The sequence below is a fragment of the Ruditapes philippinarum genome, unplaced genomic scaffold (genome assembly GCF_026571515.1).
Source record: "Ruditapes philippinarum isolate M1 unplaced genomic scaffold, ASM2657151v2 ctg7229_1_1_1_1, whole genome shotgun sequence".
Lineage (NCBI taxonomy): Eukaryota > Metazoa > Mollusca > Bivalvia > Venerida > Veneridae > Ruditapes > Ruditapes philippinarum.
This window is the reverse complement of record NW_026862765.1, coordinates 22,502-42,191: the sequence shown is the minus strand read 5'-3', so window position 1 is coordinate 42,191 and position 19,690 is coordinate 22,502. Positions and strand designations below refer to the sequence as shown.

The following is a 19,690-nucleotide window of genomic DNA, read 5'->3' as shown; positions in this document are numbered from 1 at the left end:
TTTCTTTACTTTGCAGCGTGGCATACAATAGCATACATAGAGATCATCAACAAAGAATATGTAAAAAGGTTCATGTCTTGAAATGAGAGTTTTATAAAAAAAAAATAAAAAGTATGCACTGCAATGTCCACGTGTCATGCTTATTTTTTTCTTTTTAGATTTTAAAATTTAAAAAAAAGCTTACCTGTCAGTATAGTCCTAGAATGAAAATAAATAATATTGGAATAATTAAACATAAACAAACAGAATAATATGTAATTATGTATAATATGCCTTTAAAAGGTCAAGGTTATACAGGTGATAACAACTAACATTCTTTCGAGTAAAGTATAACTTGGATTTAATAACCTTTCAAGTGCATTTATTTAGATAAAAAGTTTCGTGGAGTTAAATGTTGGAATATAAAGTCAGAAAATGATATTCTTGATGTAAATATTGGATTAAGAAGGCTGTTTTTTGTGGTTATAAATGAACAATAGAATCTAACAAAGAAACAATATGGCGGTCAACACACAAAACACGGAAAAAACGGATTGGTGAGTGACTGTTAGCGACATACTCTGTTTGATTGTGTAATCCGTGTAATCTGTGTTAAACAATATTCGTCAATATTACTATCTTCAATTTAAAAAATAAAGGAATAAAATGAACACAAGGCGTGGAAGTTCCGGGCGTGAGGGCCCGCCAAAAAAAATCGGGAACTGTGTCGGTGTCGACGGGGTCGCCTAAAAAGCCAGACTCGAACAAAAAGGATCACAGAAAAGATATTACTAGAAAGAGACACTTATACTCCGGACAAAAGTGGAAAGCAGGTAAAAATTGACGAAATGATGGCACCAAAAGAAAGTCAGCCGGACTTTAAAAAGCTTATGGACATAGTTACGAGGTTAGAAAAGAAGGTAAATAATTTGGCTTCTAAGGAATATATTGAAAATGCGCTAGACGCACGTCTGGAGGGCCTTATTAGTGAAGACTTCGTTGCCTCTTCCTTGAAAACACTTAAAAAAGACATAAGTGATGAGATCAAGGCAGATATGGATAAAGCATATGAGCAGATAAGGTCAGTAAAAAGCAAAATTAGATAGAACATCTAAAAAACTCAGAAAGTGATATGAAAGTAGAACTACAAAAGGTAAACGAGGAAAACGAAAAACATAGAAATAGGAACAAAGAGCTTAACGAAAAAATAAACAACAATCACGATAGAATTAGATACAATGAGCATCAAGTGAATGAGCTTGAGCAATACACCAGGAGAAACAGCATACGGATCTATGGGATGGACGATACCAACAAAAATGAAACACCAGAAGATACGGAGCAAAAGGTACTTACTTTCTTGAAAGACAAATTAGGCATTGATCTTGATCCTACAGACATCGATATCGCACACAGAATGGGGAAATTTATTGTTGATGGCAACAGGCCTGTCATCTGTAAATTCATATATAGGACACATAAACTTAAGGTCATTTCGGCCAGAAAGAAATTAAAGGGATCAACTCAGGTGATCAGGGAGGAGCTTACATTAAGAAATGCAAGACTACTTGAAAAAACTGTCTCAAAAAGAGGAAGTGAAAAACTGTTGGTCAGACGAGGGCAAAATTATTGTCCTTTTTGACAAACGGAAGAAAGATGAAAGTAGATATGTATACAGATCTTTCAAGGCCTTTACTCTAAAGTGTGAAAAGAAGGTTCATTTAACTCTTTGTGACTTGAAGAAATGATAGATTTATGATACAAACTGTATTTAGTTGCGTGATGTGTTAAAACTGATGATGGATACACACATGTTACATTTTCAATATCACACGTGGTTTTGTTTGTTGATTTATGTAAAAATGCCCTGTCATAAGCTTTTTTAGATTTACTCTATTTTCATTGGTCGTAAACTAGCTGTGTGCATTACGTAGTAAATCACATGCGACAAATTGCGCTTTTGATTAACCTAAATGCAAATCATCATGTATTTACACATAAACGTCTACGTCACCAGTTATCGCGCTACAGTATACAGATATTTTTCAAAGCTAATTCTGTTTATTAACGCAATTCAGCTGGTTAGAATTGCTGGCGTAAAGTAAACATTACGAATAATGATGAGACCTGTTAGATGCGTTCATTGAGAGTTAGTTTTGCCCGTTTGCTTTTTCTTTTTGCACAAGCGATAATTGTGGAAATTAATATAATCACGTAAGCGGCCAAACAAGGAAATGAAATGTAAACAAATGAAATTTCATTTAAAACATGTATTTAATTGAACTATCACGAGTCGTTATTGTATTTTGTTAATATTACACAGGGTTTTAGCCATTCATGCCGACAATTGCAGATATATTGAAATATGTTTGTATAACACAAAGACACAACTCTGAAATATTGATTTGCGCTTTTTCTGTAATCTTATTTTTAGAGATTACATCAGGATTTATTATGTGATTTGTGAAAATTGAAGAAGCAAATGCCATATTATTTATACTTAAGTACATGTAAGCTTACTCTTTGTATAGATGGTTAGTCCCAATTTTGCTTATTATGAATAATTTTTCTTTATGCTTTTTGTATTTATGATTAAGTACAGTATGTCTACAAAAAGTTATGGTGGGGTGAATTTAAACATAATTTAATTAGAGGTCACACTAAATTAAACAATATTATAGTATAAGAAGTGTTAAAAATATAACAAAACACAGACAGCCTTCTTGTTGTTATTTTTTCTCTTCAAATTTTTATTTGTATAATGGAAAGATGTTTTAAGTAAAAAATATGTTGGGGCAGTGCAGAGAGGATCAAGTTTCTGGTTTTTTCTTTACTTAGCAGTTTAAATTACTTTTTTAAAACTGATAATTTTTCCATTGTCAAACATTATTACTGTTTAGGGATTTATTGACATGATGACGGAAAATATAAATTTTGTCTCAATGAATGGTCAAGGGTTAGGGGATAGCCAAAAAAGAAAAGATGTATTAAATTACCTAAAAGTGAAAAAATACAATGTATATTTTTTACAAGATACACATTTTACTAATAAAGAAGTTAATTTTATCCGCTCACAGTGGGGATATGAATGCTATTTCAGTAATTATAATAGTCAATCTAGAGGAGTAGCAATATTTATTAATAACAATTTTGACTTTAAATTTAAAAGTCTTGAAACAGATCAAAATGGTAATTTACTTATTATACATGCATGCATTTCAAATATTGATATCACTTTAATTTGTATATACGGACCAAATAGAGATGACCCTATCTTCTACAACAATATAAAAGAGAAATCTTACAGTTAGAGAACCCATGTATAATGGTAGGAGACTTTAATATAGTGTTAAATCCTAATATGGACTACTTTAATTATTTAAACATAAATAACCCTAAAGCCAGGGAAGTTGTTTTAGATATGATAATTGAATGTAACTTAATTGACTGCTGGAGGGAACAATTTTTAGAAAAAAGGCAGTATACTTGGTTTAAAAGAAACCCTATAAAAAAAGCTAGGCTTGACTTTTTCTTAATCTCAAATAACCTTTTTACAGATATGAGTAGTGTTGACATTGTGCCAGGTTATAGAACAGATCATTCCATGATTTTATTTAGTATTCAATTTGGCAAATTTAAAAAAGGTATTTCATACTGGAAATTTAATAATTCCCTTTTGAAAGATTCACAGTATGTTAACTTAATGAAATTAAATCCGTTATATCCCAGGTCAAATTACAATATGCTTCTGAGGCCCAAGAAACAGAGGTACAATTAGAAAATATAAGTAATAATCTTATAAGTTTTATAATAGACGATAAACTATTTTTTGAAACTCTGTTAATGGAAATTAGGGGAAAAACTATTTCATACTCATCTTATAAAAAAAACAAGAAGACAAAACTCAGGAAAAATTAATGATAGAAACTGGTAGTTTAGAAAGACAGTCAAATATTAATGTCCAGATTTTAGATGAAAAAAAGAAGAATTACTTCAATTCCGAAATAAGAAAATGCAAGGTGTTTTTATAAGATCTAGGGCCAAATGGATTTCAGAAGGGGAAAAACCATCAAGATATTTTTGTAACATGGAAAACAGAAATTATGTCTCAAAAACAATGAATTCTTTATATGATATATCAGGTACTTTGCTTACAGATCAAAAAGAAATTCTACAAGAAGTAGCTGGTCATTACAAAAATTTATATACTTTAAGGGAAACAGATAATGTCAATCTTACTGCTTTATTTGATAATAATAACATACCAAAACTGAATGATGAAGAAAGCAAAGGACTTGATGGTCTTTTAACTTATAATGAAATATTAGCCAGTTTAAAAAAAAAGTCAAATGATTCTTCCCCAGGTAGTAGTGGTTTTACAGCGGCTTTCTTTATTTTTTTTTTGGAATGATTTAGGTCATTTTGTAACTAGATCAATAAACCAAGCTTTTGTTACAGGAGAATTATCAGATACCTTTTAACAAGGGGTTATAACATGCATCCCTAAAGGAAACAAAGATAACCTTTATATTAAAAACTGGAGACCTATTTCTTTATTAAATGTTTCTTACAAAATTGCATCAGCAAGTATTGCCCAACGCCTTAAAACTGTTTTAAATAAACTTATAAGTGAAGATCAAACTGGTTTCTTATCTGGAAGATACATAGGTGACAATATAAGACTTATTTATGATATTATGCAATACACAGATGATCATCAAATTCCTGGAATGTTGTTACTTATTGATTTTGCAACAGCCTTTGATTCTGTATCATGGACATTTATGCATAAAGTTTTAGAGTTTTTCAATTTTGGTGAAAATTTCATAAGTTGGGTAAAGTTATTTTACAAAAACATTCATTCTTGTGTTACAATAAATGGAATTTTGTCAGACTGGTTTCAAATACAACGCGGTTGTCGTCAGGGCGATCCCCTATCCCCTTACATTTTCATATTATGTGCAGAAATTCTTGCATTACTCATGAAAAATAACACAAATATAAAAGGTATCAGACTTAATACATGTAATTCTGAATTTTTATTATCACAATATGCTGATGACACAACTATAATGCTTGATGGAACTGTTAAGTCTCTAAGACACACTATGCAAGTCTAAACATTAACATAGATAAAACAAAAGCAGTATAGATTGGTTCAATGAAAGGGAATACTCAAAAAATTTGCCCGGACTTAAATCTTCAGTGGGAATCTGAATGTTTTCAGCTACTTGGTGTTACTTTTACAATTAATTTAAATAACATGACTCAAGCTAATTATTTATCTAAACAGGAGGAAATTAATAAGTTATTTACCCATTGGTCAAGACGTATTATTACCCCTATTGTAAGAATGTTGTTATCAAGTCATTAGCATTACCTAAATTAAATCACCTTATTCTTAGCTTGCCAAATCCTGATATAGGAACAATTAAAGCTATACAAAACTCCTTCTTTAAATTCTTATGGAAGTCAGGACCAGATAAAATTAAAAGAAATGTTGTTATTCAGAATTATGAAAATGGAGGTTTTAGAGTGATAAACTTAGAAACTTTTATAATGTCTCTAAAATTGACATAGATAAGAATAATTTTAATGTATAATACCAAATACTTTAATTTTGTTTATAATATGTACCCATTTATATCAAATATTAGTAAATATGGAGACCACTTTTTGATAAATAAACTTCAGACAGTGCAAAATAATTTTTGGAAAGATGTTTTTACTGGGCTCATACAGTTACATAAGCAGTACCCCAGGAACTGGAGTGAATTTTGCTCACTTCCTGTTTGGCATAATTCTATGTTTAAAATAGGTGGTTCTTCTGTTTGTTTCTCAAGACATGTAAATTGTGGTATTATATTGGTTAATGACTTCTTAGACAATAGAGGGAATTTGCTTTCATTTGATGAATTTTTAACTAAGTTTGATTATAAATACCAATTTTTTAGAGTATCAAAACATTATAGAGTATATTAGGAGATTTTTAAATCAGCTGTCTTTAAGACACCTACATCAGAAAGAGGAAATGCCTATTCAGCCTTTGATGATCAAGATAATAAATAGTCAAAAGAAGGGATGTAGACAAATCTATGATTATATTCTTAGAGCAAATATATCATCTACTGCTAAGAGAAAATGGGAAGATGAACTCAATTTGAATAATGATTTTAATTGGAATGGCATTTATAGGCTCCCTTTTAATATAACAAAGGATTCAAATTTACAATGGTTTCAGTATAAAGTTAATCACAGGATACTAGCAACAAATTATCTTTTACATAAAATGAGAATAAAAGATGTTAATACATGTTCTTTTTGCAACAATCATATTGAAACTATAAAACATTTATTTTGGGATTGCCAATCAAGTTCTTCTTTTTGGGGAGATATAAAATCATGGATAAATTCAAAATGTACAGATGTTAACACACAGTGGTCCTAAACAGATATTATTCTAGGCAATGAACACTTAGATAATGCAACATTGAATTTAATTCTGCTGGGAAAGTATACTCTTTATAGATGCAAATTCAAGAACACAGTTCCAAGCGTTCAACTTTTTAAAAATTATGTCGCTATTCTTTTGAGAACACAATTATATAGTGCAAAAAAAACAAAATAAAGTTTCAAAGTTTGACAATTTATGGGGAAAATATATTTCTTTGCTGCCTAATTGAGACTAATGTTTTAAGATCATTTATTTAGGCTTGATCCACTCTGTATTGTACCCACTGCCCTTTTTGTATCTTTCTTTTTTAAACACCTTGAATGACATTTGGTCTTTTTTAATCTTTCTCATGATATAAATGCATAAAGTATTCATGACAAGAGGTGCAACTCTTAAATGGATATCAATTTTAAGATAGTAGGAGGTGTTTCCCTTGAATTAATGACTTTTTTTTTCAATTATATATGTTCAATGTAAAATTGGAATTTCTCCTTTATGTCAAATACGTTCTGTAATATTGTAAAGTAAAGTTTCCGAAAATGAATCTTTTGCTTATGTTATACTAAAATAAGTCTGGTATTAAAAATTTGTCAACTCTGTTAAAATACTATTGAATTATTACCTTTATTATATTTATAAACTTTGTAGATTCTAAAAAGAAATCTCTTATTCCTCCTTATACGTTTATTTCATATATTGTATGTATATGCATAAATGTTATGTATTGTGTAAAAAAAAATAAAAAAAAAAAAAATAATAATATGCCTTTATTAAATCAGTATCGATTTCGGTAAGTGGCATTATGCTCATGAAAGTTTAAATGATCAGTGAACAGGTACAAATAAACATTTGGTGTTCAGTTACAAATTTTTCAATGACAAATATGACCAATTATTCGCATGACCAACGAAAATATTCTACAAATGTCCTTCAGAATGTATCGGTAACGCGCAATTCTTAAAAAAAGATTGGATTTAGGTATCGTAGTCTTTATATTGTATCATAAACAGTTTTCTTTATTAATTAATTAATGGAACATATAAAAAAGACTGTTCGCGCAACAATAAACTTATATAAAATAGCATTACCTGCAAGATGCTGTGTTGTCTACATATTGACATGTTTGCCCTGTAGGACAGGTGACTAAAGTTGAATGTACTCTACAAACTTTGGTTCCTGTATTGTCAGTACCGGAAGTTATACTCACTGAAATATTAGATTTATATTTATACTTCTGATCACTACTGTAAACAACAAACTGGCAATTACAAGAACATGATAACATATCATTTTGCATTTATAGAATTGTGTTCTTTAAAATACTCCTGAAAGTGTCATTTATTGAAAGCAAGTAGCTTTAATGTCGCCTTGACTTCAACCTACTCAATTTACTTGTTTTGTTTAATTTTCATTTTAAGAAAACAGTTATTTCTCTTTAAATGATATCCAAATAATCTACACGGTAGGTCCAAAACATCTGCAAGGTAGATGCAGTCAATCAGTAGACATTTTGACGAAGACAAATGATAAAAGACATCTCGTTTTAATACCATGATAACACTGAAACTATTCTATAAGTTAAAATATCTAACCTTTAAGATAGGATTAGCATTAGAGTCAGACAGTAAAAAGAAAACAAATTACATGCGCATCCGTTGACTGTAAGAGCAGTGGCTTTAGTGTTGACTCCATCCACCGCCATTGTGCCACCGTTTCTAATGTTTTGCAAATCACCGGCGACACGAGATTTCTCCGCATCGGTGTTACGTATTATTATTTGACTTTCGAATACTATTGATCCACACCTGGAGAAAAGACAATGCCGCATCATGTCAATGATTTTACAAAGTATTCCATAAAAAATGAAAAAATATTTTCAAAAAAAGGGCACCAATAAAAATTTTTAAAAATATTCTTTTAATTTTTTGGCGTGGTTTCATTGACCTTTTACACCGAAATCCGAAAAAAAAAAATTTGACCTATTCTTTGGGCGAGCCCTCTTATGGTTTCTTTTGGTTAACAGGTCTTTTCCCCTTTTTTTGTCCTTTAAAAAAAGGGCTTTTCTTTCTTTTTAAAATGGACCAAAAATTAAAAAGGAAAAAGGAAAACAGAATTTTTTCTTTTTCTTTTTTAAAAAATTCAAAAAGGGGAAACCCTTCGAGGAATAATAAATACAACCCGTTAATTAATTGAAATTCATGTCTGTCATGGCTTTATTTCATTTTAGTTCACCTTATTGTGGGTTTAAACGGGCAGTTTGGGATTTTTTTCAGATTTCCTTCATACTTTATTCAATTGTTAAATGTTGTTGTACTTTTCTGATCATTTGGGATCATCGATTGCAAAATTTCATTGTGCTGTAGCTTAAATGCTGCCTACGCCGATGCTAAAGAGCATTGGATTTTAATACACTAAAACATAAAGGAATGCCCAACACGTTAAAGTTAAAAATGTTACAGGCTATGTTTGTTCACATTTTTCATAAACAGTAATGGTAAGTAAAAGCTAAAGTTCACCCCCTGGCACCGGCTGAAATAGAACTCAACATTAAAAACTTATGTGAAATGACATTACTTCGTTTTTTACATAACAACTTTAATATGAGAAATGTATGTTGTTCCCATATGTACCTCAGCAGAAATAAATTGACAATATATTAATAGTAATTGAAATTGAAAACATTAATAGTAATACACGCCTACTAAACGGTGGCTCTTTCACATTTTGGTGATCTGTTTAAATGAGAGCCATCGACACTTCCGTTGCAGAGCCCTCGATGAAAACAAGTCTGAAAGAGGTACGAAATTTTAGTAAAATTATCAATTTAAAAAGATCATGCTTGTTTTTCAAAAATCGAAGAATGTCATGCCACGTAGAACATTTTTCTCACCATGTTGGGTGCAGTTTCGATAAGAAATACCCTGAAATGACGTTGCTAGAACTTTTACTAAATATAACCTTGTGGGTTTTCTTTTACGAGGAGACACATTTTGAATGATTTCCCTACCGTAAAGTAGATACAGGCCCACTTAATCGTGCATATAGCATTGTCCTAACCTCTTTCATCGAGGGCTCTGCAACGGAAGTGTCGATGGCTCTCATTTAAACAGATCACCAAAATGTGAAAGAGCCACCGTTTAGTAGGCGTGTAATATGAGGCGTGAAAAAGATTACACTTTTCAATATTATCCATTTACGAGTAAAAAGCAAATAAAACTGATTTGTTTTCATCTATTTGAATTTTCTTATCATTACTCAAAAAAGATTTTATAATATGATGCAACTATAATGCAACAAGTATAGAAAAAACTGCTTACCTAATATTATAGGCAACAACACGTAAAGTTGAAGGGAGTTTGGCTTTCAACTACAAATAAAAACGTAAATACTTTATAATAAGATCATTCACTAATTTGACACGAATGACACATGAAAAAGTATTATTCCATTTATTCAAACACAAAAACAAGAAGACAACTTTGGTTTTTACGATTTATTTCAGGTTTGGCGAAATTTTGTCAATGGCTGGTGATTATTACTGTGTAAAGCTAGATTAATTTTATGTTAAAATAACTTGAAAATTTACATTGCACCTTCAAAGCTTATTATATGAAAAAAAACTGCTACTGTGTGTGTTTGGGTTTGTTTACCCTCGCCACCGGAAAGAGACCATATGGGCGAGCAGGCAGACCGCTTCCACGCCGCTCAGCTTTTTATATAGGTGCTAAAAATAACTTTTGACTAAATTTTGAACCAACCAATGAGCCCGTTATAAAATCTGTTTATGGATGGAATATTCAATCTTTAGCGATTGGACTGTATATTGTAACAGAATAGCTCAACATGCCTCATTTGCTTTACATAACCTGTTTAAAGTATTTAAAAATATAGAACTGCCAACATATCAGAAATGTAAATTGTTTGATTCTCTAGTCGGTTCCATTTTGAATTATAATTCGGAGATATGGGGAATGCACGATGCTAAAGATATAGAAGTTATTCATACTAAATTTTTGCGGAGAGTCTTAGGGGTTAAAAAATCTACTAACTTGTCAGCACTTTATGGTGAGCTTGGTCGTTACCCGTTACATATTACTAGAAAACTTAACATGATAAGATATTGGTCAAAAATACTTAAACTTAATGATGTATCACTTGTTAAGCAAGCGTATTTACTTCTTAAGTCAGACACAGATGTCGGTCGAAATTACAACGGAAACAATTGGGCTTCTTTTATCAAAGACACCTTGTCAAGTCTTGGCTTTTCATATATTTGGGACAATCAGTTTGATATAGATATACCATATAATACTATTAAACAAAGATTAATTGACACCTTTCTACAAAGTTGGTATGCATCTATCAATAATTCACCAAGATTACAAACATATTGTATATTTAAGCATTCTTTTGAAATGGAAAAGTATTTAGATTATGTCCAAGAAAGTAAATACAGAACTGCTTTAACTAGATTTCGAACTTCTTCCCATAATTTATTTATAGAAACTGGTAGATACGAAAACATTCCTAGAGAACAGCGATTATGTAAATCATGCAATATGAAGCAAATAGAGAGTGAATACCACTTTCTCCTGGTGTGTCCCAACTACCGAGATCTTCGAACAAAATATTTTAAAAAATACTACTGCCATTGGCCTTCTATGAATAAATTAGATAGTATCTTGTCGTCAGACTCAAAGAAATCTATATGTGCCTTAGCTAAATTTTTGTATTGGGCAAATCGGAAACGTATATCTTAATCTGATATTTTTTCTGAAAAACTATATTGTTGATAAGTACAAGTCTTATTTGTTCCCATATTAGCTTGTATTCTTCAGAAAACTTGTGTATAATTGTTAACTGCTATTTTTCTCACTGTACATGTGTATCATTGTTAATTGGCTTTAAGCAATGTATTTTGTTTTATGCTTAATAAAATTCGTATTCGTATTCGTATTCGTATTCGTATCATGATAATGGACAAAAAGAAACAGAAATATTTTGATATACAGATATCCACCTTTAAATAACACCAACAGTGAGGTGATAATGGCGAGATAAACGGCAAATAATAGCAGTTAGCTGATGGTTTGCCTTTACGGGTCGAGGCATCAGAAATGCAGCAACCGTTTAACTCTGCGTGATCACAAGAGGCAACTAAATGGGTTCGTAATATATATATTACGGTCTATGCATCTCTTAGCTCTAGCATGTGAGATGGCTTTGTTCCCTAGTGTTGCTATAAGTTTGTTACACCCTAGGCATGCCAAAATCATCTTGTCTGTTTTTGCGTCATATGACCTAAACTCTAAACTGTGTTGGTGCACAAAACCAAACAAACAAGCTAAAACACTTACCATAGATTCAATCGATGCTTTAATTCTATCATATTTCGTTGGAACTTGCAGATCTGCCGCTACACAGGGTATGTCAAGGGCCATTTTAAGTGTTATCTTATATTCATTTGCTAAAAAGAAACAGGATAAGGTACATTAATATTGAAATATATAGAAACACATATACATATAAATGATACAGTACAATGTAATGAGGCTGAATTATACATTTTTATGGATATAAAATTCAAATAAAATGACATATTTGATCATTATGATTTTAGTTTTATTATGTAAAATTACGGGAAAAACAACACAGCATTGAGGGCGTAAAATTCAAATTCGGTTTGCCAAAGTCAAATAAGAGTCAATAAAATCCCTTTTTATATTTCTGAAAAATAACAACACAAAAACGTGAGACTTTTACACAGTTAAGTTTGGTATGTTTGATGTGTCCAAGACTTAGAATAGATTAGTTGTATCTTTTACGCCCCCTAGCACCGGCTCAATGAGCATTTAATTACCGATTTCACAAATTCTACTATTTGCCAGTATTTCCTATATTACTTTTCTTTCGGTCTCTCTCCTATTCCAGAATTGTTATACCTTTAACCATATGCTGAATATTGATTAAGTCGGTGTTAGGGGGCGTTAAATGTGTGACATTTTTCATTGTTCAAAAACAATCCTAATCAAACTGCTTTTGTCATCTTGATATATTTTTGCACTACTGTCTGAGGATTTTCTTTACAAATTCTACATTAATTTATTAACTGACTTCATTTAATAAGCATAATATATTCCTCATTTCGTATTTTGATAATAAGAAACAGTATATTTGAGCATAATGAGTTATTTAACAATATTTATTACAATATTAACAAAGATTTATTACATACTTCCGACACTTAATGACATTGTTGTGGTGCCTGAAATAAAAAAAAATACAATAATTACAACAAGAGCTGTCCGTAAGACAGCGCGCTCGACTTTTTTATTGCTTGCCAATAAAAAAAGTTTTTGCAGTAAAAGGCAATACAAGAATCTCTGTATTTTTAAAGTGAACAATGGCCATGAGCATTAAGATATTTAGTGAAGAATTATTTTACTGAATTGTGTGATACCCTTGAACACTGCAGCAAAGTTTGAAATGTTTAAGTCAAAAGAGGGCTGGTAAGAAAGAAAAAAAAACTGAGTTGAGCCTTAAATAATTTTAATAGTATTAAACCCACTTTGAGAGAATAAGGTATTTTTACGTCACTCAGAACACCTTGGTAAATGACATAATAACATAATTTTTCAAGAAATCTATGCCAAGGAAGCAGTATATTTTTGTACAATCAGCATAATATATAGATTTGACTTTGTATGTGAAAGTATTATAGTTACCTTATAATACAAGTAATAGATAAATTTTATCAAGCTTTTTTAGATGTTGTCAGTTGGTCACAAGTGGATCTCTTTCACACAGGCTGTGGGTGACTGGTTACTTTTCGTGGGTCCACTATGTAGATAATGCGTTGTAAACTGATATTTGAATTACATGAAGGAAGTTCAATTCATTATTTAATGTCATGCTAAATGTTCATGAAATCGTGACATTGAGTATATTTTTACCAATTGGGGCATCTCGTTGAACACATTCATTCTCACTATCTTCGAATGCTCCTAATTTCTGTATGTAAGCACAGTGTAGCATCACGAAACTGAATATAAGTTATATGATTTACTGGTAAAAGCCAATTCATGGAAGTCTATCAGTCTGCAATATATTACAAATTATCAATTTACACTATTTATGTCATATGTACACTTGGTATGTTCCAAAGAACTGTAAATTTTTAAGATTCACATCTCAGTTGAAGAAGAACTGGTTTGTGGTCTGAGAAGTAAGTCTCCAGCACAGAACAACTAGCAACTGTTAGATCTCGTGTAACGTATACATGATCTATTAATGTTTGAAAGTCTGTTGTGGAGCAGTCAACAAGTTGTGCACAGTGAAGTACAGCTTCAATATAAGTATCTCTCGGTATCTTTTTTAAATCATGATTGAAATCACCAATATAAATCTGCGGCTGCTGTGTATTGTCCTTTGATATGTTAGATAGGAATGTTTTTACAGTATTCTTCTTTGTTTTTGGAGATACATATAATCCAGCAACATTGACGATAGGTAAATGTGAGGAAATTCCATCAAGTTGAAATTGCACCATCTCAATGACATCATTGGCTGAATGGACAGTTCTGTAAGTGAAAGAAGATGAGAGAATTGGCTTCTTGGAATATACAGCTAATCCATATGTAGGTCTTTTATTTCCAGTGTTTGGCCAGTCAAACCTAAATAGCTGGTAACCAGGAATACTGTAGAGCTCATCTTGATCGGTATGATTCAACTTTGTTTCTGCAAATATCATACAGTCTGGAAAACGATACATACAGCTTGCTTGTATATCGCATATATGTTTGCGTAATGATCTTACATTTTGGAAGAGTATTGTAAAACAGCCAACCTGATGAATGTGGGTTATGAGACATTGTGTTAACATTTCCTTTCGTAGTCTTTCTTGTTCTGCTTGAACTCTACTGTCTACTTTGATTTTTGTCTCATTCAGATTTCTGATGTAAAGATGTTTCAAACTGGTAACTCTGCTGATTGCAACGTAATGAGAATGAGGGAAAGTTCGACCTGAGAAGTCCACTACAGCACTTTGCATAGTGTCTCCTTGACATCTATGAGTGGTTTTTGCAGCAGCGCAGCGAACTGGGAACTGTTGCCTCATAACACATGCTGACTTATAACGTCCTACAGGGAACTGTCGTTTTACTGTGAATATTGGGGTCCAAACCTTATTGATATTGCTTTTGTATAAATTTCGGTTTTGTTGTCTACACTGTTTGCCAATATCATCACTTTCAAAATGAAAAGCCCAAAGATATTGAAAATTCCCTTTTTTGTCACATGGGCCAACACCTTCCAGTTTAAAAGCTGCACCATTGCTCATTCCATCTTCAACTTGAATGTTACATGATAATTCGTTTCTTAATCCAATTGCAGTGTTCAATTGTTTAGCAAGTCCCATTGTTTTTGAAATGTCACTTGGAGTAGAATTCAAAATCCTAGATTTTATTTCTGAAGAAACATCACCTAATACCACATCCAAGGCTTCTATTTTTAAACACTTTGACCCTTGTACCTGACAAACAATTTGGTTGTGTGAATCAACATCTGCATTTCGTATGTAAATATGGGGCACAGTGAGTGGATACTGTGGGTGCATCAAGTCTGTTGAAATCTTTCTCTGAAGAAGAAATGTAACATCTGCTTTAGTGTGATTTGACTCACGAAGTCTATTTAATACTTCTGCAAATTGCTTACAATCTTTCTGCCTCATGATTTCTTGTAATTCAAACATTTTAAAGTGTTCATTCCACAAGTTCGTTGCTAGTGGTCCGTAATCATTTGACAAATTTTCAAAGATCCATCCATCAAATACTGGTTTAAGCTGGAACATGTCTCCAACTGCTAATATGGAAAGGCCACCAAACAGTTTGTTGGAGCCCATAATTTGTTGTAGTCTCTGATGAATGAAACTGAACATTTTGTTTCCTACCATAGATATCTCATCAATGATGAGCAGCCTAGCATGTCTGAAAGTACACTGCAAAGTATTAAGTTTTTCATGTACTAAAGGCTTGTACTGAAAACCTTGATTTGCTGGTATTTTGAGGAGAAAGTGCAACGTGTTTCCTTTTATAAGATGAGCTGCTTTTCCTGTAGGAGCTGCTAAAAGTACTTTTGAATCATCTGGATTTGCTCCAGGTCTCGAATTGAAAAAACGAGTCAAAGCTTGATAAATGGCTTTAACTAACACAGATTTTCCTACTCCAGCTCCACCAGTTAAAAACTGGTACAGAGGCTCTTCTGAAGTCTTGAAGTGGTTTAGAATATGCAGAAAATAGTGCTGTTGTTGCACATTCAATGATCTGATAAGCTTCAAGTAGTCTTCATCTTTCATATAGTGGTTGAGTGTCCCACATGTATTGATTTCTTGGCCTGTAGAATCTGCATCAGATACTCTCAAATCTGGAGGAACAAGTTCTGCAAACACATTTGATGACATATTAGTATCTTCATTTTGGTTGTCCTCTTTACACGCAGAAGGAGCATATTCATTCCACTTTTCATGCATTGCTTCCTCTGTTGTATTTTCAGCATCCAAAATTGCTTGATCCAAGAGCGGAAATTTGTGATTATACGCGTCCATTGTGGATTTAATGTCAAACTGTTTTGATATTACCTTGTAGTGCTCTGTGAATGTTTCACTTTTGCCCATTAAATCAGATTCATTAGTCCATGGGTAAAATAAAAGAAGTATTTCTCGAAAGTAATTTTCTTGATCTAAAGCTTCTTGGTATCTTACATATCGAATGCAGACAGGTCTTGTTCGTTTCTTCATGGTGACATTGCCAAATCTGTATGTTATCTGTTCTGTGTCATTGTCGTAATCTTCACTGTCATCAGTTTCTGGACAATGTGTTTTCTTTGTTGAGTAACATACTCTATACTTTGATGCAAAGTCTGCTAAACAAACATTATGCAGTGACTTTGGTCTTGATGCATACCTCTGGTGAATACTGACTGTTTGAATATCTGAGCAATCATCTGGAAGTTCTTTAATCACTTTCATTGATTTTAACAGACCCGTTCTTTCTTCTGGTGGAGCAGTATTGATAAACACAACATCTCTGGATGACTTTTTCAGAGGCATTTGAAGTATGTAGTAAACTGCTTCTTGAGCTGATATCTCTACATGAGTGAGAAATTGGTGACCAATAGATCTCACTTGCTTCCTCAAGTCCATGTTTCCTTCACGTGCCTCCTTGGTGGCAGCATAAAGAAGATTGCTCATACCTCTTTGGCTCTTAGCTATGTACGTTACAATATACATGGCACATGCATATGGGTCAAGAACAAACTGCAAGTCCATATTTGCTCTCCAGCATTGTAGCAGTGTTTTACTGTAGCTGTTGACACGAGATTCACTGACAGTTCTCTGTAAAAATACCTTTTTTCCAGAAATGGACGATCTGATAGCAAAGATATAATCATCATAGCTTAACTGCAGTTTATCAAGAAATGTGTTGAATTCCATTGTGAGGTCTTTCCTTTGTTTTTTATTTAGGTAGTTGAAAATGCTCTTCCAATTTGTTTTGTGTTTTTCAGCATCCTGATCATCAGTATCTAAGGGAGTCAATATACGAGGTTTCTGGTAATGGGGGTAGTGGAAAACCAAATCTGCAGATTTCTTTGTCCTTTTTTCTACAGGTTCTGCTGTGAGCATGCTCTTTTGCATTTTAACGAGGTCGTCTATTTCTGGATCTTTGGAAGCTGTAACATTCTGATCCACGAAAGTTATGACATCCGACAAAATTTTCCACAGTTGTCTTCTAATTTTTTGGTGAGTCTTCAACCCCAAATAAGCATATGAATATGCGGTGACCCTCGCATTTGAAAATTCTACTTTGTAAAAGTAGTCTGTTACCTTTCCAATAGGGCTGTTGGAACTTAGAAGGAATTCATTAATAAGCTTGTCAACTTGATGCTTGAAATGTCTTGCACATGTTACTGGGTCCTGTCTGATTAATTGACATTTGTCAAACCAGTTTCATGTTATTTAGCTCATCAATTGACAGTGTCCCTTTTCCCTTGAAGTTTTTGAGACAGGAAAACGGGAACAGGGGTTTAAAACCCCTGGAAATTCAGCTGACGAGAAAGAGGGGAAACCATGTAGGAATTTCCCAAACATCGTAACATTTTTCAAAAAGATTTTTTCTTTTTTTTTCCCAATTTTGGTTTTGAGGCCTCTGAGGTCCCTTTAAAAAACTTTTTGTTTGCCCTTTTATCTATTTGAAACATTTTTTTCCGACTTTTTTTTGTTTTTTTTATGAAATTTTTTCCCGCTGTAAAAACGGGCATTGTTTTTAGGTTTTTTTTGAAAAGGCATAAGGGGGGCTTTGTCGGGGAAAAATGCTGTGCCTTTAACTTCTTTTTACTTTTTTTAAAAAGAATAAAATTTAGGAAAATTTTTAAGAAACCCCCGATTTATGGTCTTTTAATTTTTGATTTTCAGATGTCTGAGTAAAGGAAAAAAAAAACTTCACGGGAACTGTTATTTGGTTGTTTTTCCCAAAAAAATTTTTTGGAAAAGAAAAGGGTTTTTCTGGCAAAATTTTTTCTAGGAAAAATGTTGACCAGGGGAATTTTTCCCTTTAGCTGGCCCCAAAATGCTAATTTCTTTCTTGCATTTGACGATAAATTAATTGGTTTTATCATTTTGTACCCGAATTTTTTTTACAGCTTGAAACTTCAACTGGTTTTTTCTCCCATCCTATCTTCAGCATTTTACTCATCTTTTTTCTGTAGAGGGAGGTGTGTTTTGGGCATCATTTTTTAATCTTTAATGAGGGGCAATCTTTCCCCTGTTTGAATTTTTTTGTAAAATTTTGAATCAGGATCCAGGATTCCATTTATATTTTAATTTTTCCCTTTTATCCTGTATAATTGCCTAGTAGATATGCAAAAGTTGAGAGGCCTGTTTGATTCTTGTTTAGGACGTATCATTTCCATGTTGACATGATTGTGTAAAAGACAGGCTTTCCGTTTTAACTGTAGAGGAATAGCACCATGTCATCTGACTGTGTTCTTGGTAATTTACAAACAGTTGAAAATTGATATTTGGTTGGTAAAAAAAAAAAAAAAAAAAAAAAAAAAAAAAAACATTCACAATATTTCCATTGATGCCTAATCTGTCCTTTCCACTCGGGGTAACTCTCTCAACTGGCATGAAAGGAATACGAGGTGATATAAGCCGTTCTTTTCTAGATGGTGTCCAAATCTAAACAGTCTGGTTTTTGGAAAAAACACCAAATTGTGTGTAGCTAAAGGTGGCAATTTTCTTTTCTTTATGTAGGAAACACATGTATGGCAGATCCATTCTAAATTTTCAGCACTTTTTTTTCCTGTGAAGACTTTGTGTTTGAAGTGAAGGTCTGCAATGTGGAGCCCAGTTGCTTTTTGAACACTCTGTCTGTACCACATTTGATTACAGCATGTGCATATATAAGTAGGGCCTTTTTCAATTGATTCATGAAATGTTTTGATTAAAGATTTTGTATCTGTGATGGTCTTTTTAGCTTTCTTTTTGTCATTTTCAATTTGTTTATGATTATCATCTGAACGTACAAGTTGTTTATGTTCTTTTTCTTTATATCTATTTGTAACGTCTGTTCTTTTTTTCTTATTTTCAGTGTCTCTTACTTCTGAAGATGTGCGTTTCTGTCTTTTTAATAATTTCTCATTGTGTCTATTGTCAGGGTTTTCCCTTTTTCTTTTATTTTCCGATTCTTTAATTTCTGATGATAGTCGTATTTGTTTCTTTAATATTTTCTCCTTTTCTCTGTTACGAGGGTCTTCCTTTTTCTTTCTATTTTCAGATTCCCTGACTTCTGTAGATAATCGTTTTTGTTTCATCAATATTTTCTGCTTTTCTCTGTTACGAGGGTCTTCCTTTTTCTTTCTATTTTCAGATTCCCTGACTTCTGTAGATAATCGTTTTTGTTTCATCAATATTTTCTGCTTTTCTCTGTTACGAGGGTCTTCCTTTTTCTTTCTATTTTCAGATTCCCTGACTTCTGTAGATAATCGTTTTTGTCTCATTTTGATTTTCTCATTCTCTTTATTTACTGAATCCTCTCTTTTCCGTTTATTTTCTGCAAGCCGATTTTCAACGACACTCCTCCAATTCTGTTTTCTTAATTGATCTTTTTGCTTTTTATTCGCTCCGATAACATTTGGCTTTTGGAAGTTAGAACCATGTTGATCCCTGTTTCTGAGCTGTTCCTTTGCTTTAAGAGTTTGATT

The 19,690-nt window shown here is 32.3% G+C and overlaps 1 protein-coding gene across 1 annotated transcript in view; it reads right to left on the bottom strand.

Moving 5' to 3' along the window:
- Nucleotides 1-19,690, bottom strand: part of LOC132720129 (neurogenic locus Notch protein-like) — a 33,014-nt gene that overhangs the window by 7,142 nt on the left and 6,182 nt on the right. Inside the window, exons 3-8 of the mRNA XM_060704159.1 lie at nt 12,669-12,698; nt 11,791-11,900; nt 9,751-9,800; nt 8,078-8,238; nt 7,522-7,639; nt 185-198 (exon numbers count right to left, since the gene is read on the bottom strand). Coding sequence (XP_060560142.1) covers nt 185-198; nt 7,522-7,639; nt 8,078-8,238; nt 9,751-9,800; nt 11,791-11,900; nt 12,669-12,698 — 483 coding nt within the window. The remainder of the gene's footprint in view (nt 1-184; nt 199-7,521; nt 7,640-8,077; nt 8,239-9,750; nt 9,801-11,790; nt 11,901-12,668; nt 12,699-19,690) is intronic.